The 5,177-nt window shown below is 56.0% G+C and overlaps 2 protein-coding genes across 3 annotated transcripts in view; both read right to left on the bottom strand.

Annotated features, from left to right (window-relative positions):
* Nucleotides 1-2,195, bottom strand: part of DQX1 (DEAQ-box RNA dependent ATPase 1) — a 10,291-nt gene extending 8,096 nt beyond the window's left edge. For both annotated transcript variants that reach the window (XM_027772943.1, XM_014588889.2), the window contains exons 1-3: nucleotides 1,241-2,195; nucleotides 845-1,038; nucleotides 67-451 (exon numbers count right to left, since the gene is read on the bottom strand). In XM_027772943.1, coding sequence (XP_027628744.1) covers nucleotides 67-451; nucleotides 845-1,038; nucleotides 1,241-1,477 — 816 coding nt within the window. In that variant the 5' untranslated portion in view covers nucleotides 1,478-2,195. The remainder of the gene's footprint in view (nucleotides 1-66; nucleotides 452-844; nucleotides 1,039-1,240) is intronic.
* Nucleotides 2,196-2,322: 127 nt separating this feature from the next.
* On the bottom strand, nucleotides 2,323-5,095 carry AUP1 (AUP1 lipid droplet regulating VLDL assembly factor; the record flags this gene model as incomplete). Its single annotated transcript, XM_014588890.1, is given in 11 exon segments — nucleotides 2,323-2,507; nucleotides 2,605-2,723; nucleotides 2,907-3,022; nucleotides 3,117-3,236; nucleotides 3,355-3,457; nucleotides 3,554-3,620; nucleotides 3,868-3,941; nucleotides 4,031-4,103; nucleotides 4,354-4,538; nucleotides 4,728-4,878; nucleotides 4,958-5,095. Coding segments are annotated over 11 exon segments (1,183 nt in total), but the record flags the coding sequence as incomplete, so codon positions are not given.
* Nucleotides 5,096-5,177: the final 82 nt, after the last annotated feature.

Here is a 5,177-nt window from a genome sequence, read left to right as displayed (position 1 = left end):
GGGGGGGTACCCACAGCCCCCCCCCTTATGGCCCATTTTTCTTTTTTTTTTTTTTTTTTTTTTTACCTCCTCACTGGGCAGGTACACTAGCACGTCTCCGGGATCCTCCTTCTGGCACAACTCAAGCACAGCTTGGCAGGCAGCTTCTGCCCGATTAGTAGGGACAGTGTCCCTGTAGACAGGAATGGGACTCTCACCAGGCTCTCTGGGAACATGCACAACAGGAGGGTTGTCCCAGAAGGCTCGGAGCTTAGGTTCAAAGGCTTGGTCAGTAACCACAACCACTTTGGGGTCCCCTGGAAGGTCACCCAAGCTGGTATCTCGCAGTAGCCCCTGGAGTGAATCTGAGGCTACCGACCGCTCCTGAACCTCATCCAGCACCAGCACTCCCCAGGATCCAGTGCCCCGGGTTGAGGCCACCTCCTGCAGAAGCAGCCTGTCCCAGCAGAACCTGTTGACATTGGTAGTGGGAGAGGAGTCAAAAGTGTGGACACCAAGCCACCCCAGAAGTCTAGGGGAATTTCGCCCCAAGGGACCTAGATTTTGATATGGAAAGTCAGAAAAAGATGCTGTGGTTGGCTTCCTGAGCATGTGGGCCCATAACTGTGACCCCACAGCCCCAAGGACACCGTTCACTATACTCCAACAGGAGCAGGACATTCATAGGGTAAGGTCGAGTGTCTCAGGCCCTGGCTGGGGCTCCAAGGCTTAATTTAGCAGTTGCACTGTGCATGATCAATAGGGTGAGTTGGGCTAAGGAAGGGTATGGTGAGATGCCAGGGGACTAGCTTGTTTCTACCAGGTGAGCAGGACAAGATCTGAGCCAGGCTGTGAAGGGCCCCACCTGAGCAGGGTGTCGGGTCCTGTGCAGTCTTCCTGGGGGATGCTGTATCCAACCTCATGACCCAGGGTCAGGTCCATCTCATCAGCAACCCGCAGAGCCAGGCTTAGGGCGGCCTGAGGGGATGGCTGAGTGACAGTAACCTGGCCCTTCTGGAACCCCCTGGCCAAGGCAAATTCTGCACACCACTGAGGGATCTGGGGTAGGGGTGAGGAAGGACAACCAGACAGGAAAACAGGCTTTCAGTCAGAACCACTGGGGGAACTGTGGCCAGTTTAACCCCTCCTTACCGGGGCCCTTCACCAGCTCCCTGGAGTCACCCCAGCCCGTTTCCCTTTCCCATCTCCCCCTTGACACACACAGCCCCTCCCTTTGCCCACTCCCAGGATCTCCTCCCACCTGTGTGCTCTTGCCAGAGCCAGGCTCCCCACACACCAGCACCACTCCACTGGGGCTACTCTCCAACTGCTCCAAGAAGATAAATCGAGCAGCCCAGATGGGTAAGGCTCGGCGCTGCTCAAGCAGCTTGTAGTAGCGGGAAGAGTAGGGGAGTCCATCAAAGGGGTTCAAAGCCAGTTCAGACTCCCCAAGACTTGGGCCAGACTCTTCTGCCAGCCCGGGAGGCTGAGAGGTCATGGTGGCTGTCCAGCAGGACCTACAGAAGGCAGGGCAGCCAGTAAGGCCTATTTGCTGACTGACACCATCCTCCCACCTCAGCCCTGTCCTCAGGTGATGCTCTGGGGTCCATCCTTCCCAACAACTGTCTACAGGAGACAGTGCTAGGTGTACACAGGGAGTGTCATAGTGGACCTTTACTCTATAGTTGGGTAGTAGAATTCTTAAGACAAATGCAGGGGTCCTCGGCAGAAATGTGAAGCCTAATAACCTGTGAGAAGGTCCCGAGGGGAAAAGAGCAAATATGGAGAAAGGAGGGAGACAGCGGGGTGGCAGAGATCCTGGATTCAAACCTGCTTGCAGCTCTGAGATGTGTCCGGATGGCAGCCAGCTCTAGCCCCACCCAGCCAGTCACTACTAAGCCTGACTAGGTGAAGTACAAAGGTAAATTCCGGCTCTACCCTGGGGCTAGGCTCAAACTCCAATCCTGGAGCTCGCTTTTGGGGTGGGGCCATTTGCTCCACCTTATTTAACCTAGTCAGGAACCTATAGAAAACAGGTTCCAGCCACCACACCGAGCATGTGTGAACTCTTCAGATGTCGGTGTACTGTGTTTGTGAAAGGCATTCTGGGACTTGTAGTTCTGCAGCAGTTCACAAGGAGACCTAACCGGGTCCAGTTGCCGCCAGGTCTTCGGTGCAGTAGCGCTTCTTTAACATCACTCATCTTTTGCATGAGGAGGTGATTTCAGACAGTTCCATTCTAACCACCTCCAACAAATTTAGAGACCCTCAGCCCTGCAACCCCAACCAAGGGAAAAGGAAGCTGCTCAAGGACCTTTGAGACCCAGAGAGGCAACAGAGACCTTGAGTGAAAACCCTGAATTTAATGTGATATTGGGGGAGCCCCATCCCTCCCTTTTTACCACCCACCCAGCCAGCCTGATGTGAGTTGGGTGAGGGCTGCCCCCAGTCTCCGGCCTGCGGCTCTGGGTGCCATCCTGTTCCTTTGAGCTCAGTCAGCCTCCTGGGCTTGCCTCTCTGTGAATCTCCTGTGGGACATAGGGAGAGACATTGTGCAGGCTTTGCCACACTGACCCCCCGTCTCCACCCTGCCCTCTCCTCCTCATTGTCCTCTAAGCCCCTCACCTTCTCGCATATTCATACAGTGCCTGCTTGCGCTCCTGTAGGCTCTCCTGCCGGGCCCAGGAAGACTTGGCAAATGTTAGAGCTGTGGGCTGAGGGGTCACCGGGCCAGAGCTGGGGAACTGAGGTGATCACAATGTCAGAGGGCTTGCGAAGTCATCGTCATTAAACACGCATCGAATGCCTACTTTGCAAGAGAGGCACTGTGCTAGGGTCTCAGGATCAAAAGAGGGGTCAGGGAGAGGGAGTATGCAGACTGCCCCAACGAACCCCAAATCTTGCCCTCTCCATTTCCTAGGTCTCACCTTGGGGGCAGAGGCTGTGGGTGGGGACTGAGTTCCCTCGGTGATATCTTCAGGCATGAAAGCTACAGCCCCCTCAAGCAGGTTAGTGATAGTCAAGTCTACACAGCCAGTCCTGGCTGGGGAGAAGAGAAGAGAGAAGGGTCTGTTCCTTGCTCACCCTCTTCTTTCCTCTGCCTGTCTATGCTAGCATGAGGCCACCCTTTCCCATACCCAGATCTCTCTGGATGACACCCAGTGGCACATGGGGCAAAACCTCCTTGACTCTCTGAGCCAGAGTTGCCAGCTGCACATCAGGAGAAGGGCCCGGGGAAGGAGGGGAAGAAGACTGAGCTGCAAAACAAACAAAATTAAATTAAATCTCATAAGTAGAAAATTAGGAAAGACGCCAATGAACAGAAATAGAGGAGAAATGAAGCCAAAAGCTCTGTGTACAGCAGAGACCACACACCTGACTGGGGGTGCGATCTGGGGTGTCTTTGTCGCTTCATGTGTTCTGCTTTGTCTGCTGGAGTGAGCCGTGTCCCTGTCTGGCCTAATTCCTTGGCTACCAGCTAAGGAGAATTGGAAGGTCAGTGTCAAGATCTCGAGGCTTCTTTCCCCTCTCCTAAGGGGGGAACCCACTCCACCCTGCCTGTGTACCCTACCACCTGTTGTACACGGAGCGCAAACTCCTCGTTCCCTTCCCCTAGTTGCCGATGAACAGGACGAAGCCACCTGCAAAAAGCAACCCAGGGCCATACTGGGGACACCTGGGGTACAGGCCGTCACCCCCTTCCCCATTTTGGTACCTCTTTTCATGGGACAGTGGTGATAAGGGTGAGGAGATAACAAACACTCTGAGTTGCCTCTATGGTAGACCTTGATATTAAAACATCTACGAATGGACAGGGCAGAGGCCTCTGCTTTCTTGTCCTTGAAGTGAGCCTCTCCCCAGCCACCAAAAAGTGAGGACAGTTAATACCTTACTTGATACACCGTGAAAGGGACGAAAAGTGACCACAGCAGTTCTGAAACCCAGGAGGCATCTGACACCGTCTGAGGGGAAGGCATGAAGTGAGGCCTAAGCCAGGGGTAGGGAGCTTCCCCTCCAAGCCCCAGAGACTCTCTGTCCAACACACACTCACCACAGAGACCAGGGGTCTCTGAACTTGCAGGGTAAGAGGCTGTACCACGTCCTGGATAGAGAATGGCCAGGAACTGGAAGAGGAAGAGAGCAGGACGGATGTCTAGCCAGTCCATACCTGACTTAACAGCAAACTGTCAAATAGCAGATCAATGGTTTGATCTACTAGTAGATCAATGAGGAATAAAGGGGTGCCGGGACAGAAGAGAAGGGACATGAACTAGGGATGAGGGGGGATGTAGGGGCTGAAGAAGACTGTGAAAATCAGAGGTCCCACAGTGTCACCACTAACCCAGTGGGGGCCTGATACCTGTGCTCACCCACCTGAAGCGCAGAAGTCCCTCCCGGCCATTGGTGGCCTCCTCCTCGGGAAATAATAGTAGAGGGGTGGGGGGAAGCCTCGTGGAAGCACAGAACCTCTTGAGCGACTCCACCAACTCGCCCCGCCCATCCATCTCCAAGAAGCCCCGAGACCAGCACACAAAGCTGGGGGGACTATTGAGTAGAGGCTGGGAACGGAGAAATGAAAAAACAACAAGGGGAGAATGAAGAGAGATGAGAAAATTGACGTGTGGGGTCGATTAGCGGGGCTAGGGGTAAGGCTCAGTACCCCCCAGGAGGAAGCCAAGCGGGGAGAAGGGAGCCTTGAGCTGGGCCCCAGGGACCCCGGTGGCGCTCTCGGCCTCGCTCCCACTCACGGTGCTACAGGTGGTGAGGAGGTTGACTATGTTGTGGTCGAAAGGTGTCACGTGGTTGGAGATGAGGACCTTGACGCGGTGGTCCCGGAGCCCCGAGTCCTCCTGTCGGGCCACGAGCCCCAGCACGGCACACATGGTCCGCACCACGAACCTGGGGACACAGGCGGTGGTGACGGTGCGGCCTCGGGCCGGGCCTGGCCTTGACGCTCCCCGAGCCCGCGAGTCAGAACCTGCGAAGGACGCTGTCCGGGAGCGCGCAGCTGACCAGGAAGACGTGGATGCCCAGGAACAGGCGCAGCACTAGGAGGCAGAACCCGACGGGCGCGTAGAGCAGCAGCGCGAGGAGCAGGAAGCCGTCGCTCGGCAGCCTGGGGCGAGGGCGAGAGCGAGGTGAACGGCGCCCGAGGCCCGGAGGACGCGGGAGCCGGCCCCCAACGCCCCGGCGCTTTA

The sequence above is a fragment of the Tupaia chinensis genome, unplaced genomic scaffold (genome assembly GCF_000334495.1).
Source record: "Tupaia chinensis unplaced genomic scaffold, TupChi_1.0 Scaffold000316_1, whole genome shotgun sequence".
NCBI classification, from domain to species: domain Eukaryota; kingdom Metazoa; phylum Chordata; class Mammalia; order Scandentia; family Tupaiidae; genus Tupaia; species Tupaia belangeri.
Note: the sequence above shows the minus strand (reverse complement) of the source record. Positions and strands in the feature narration are given on the sequence as shown.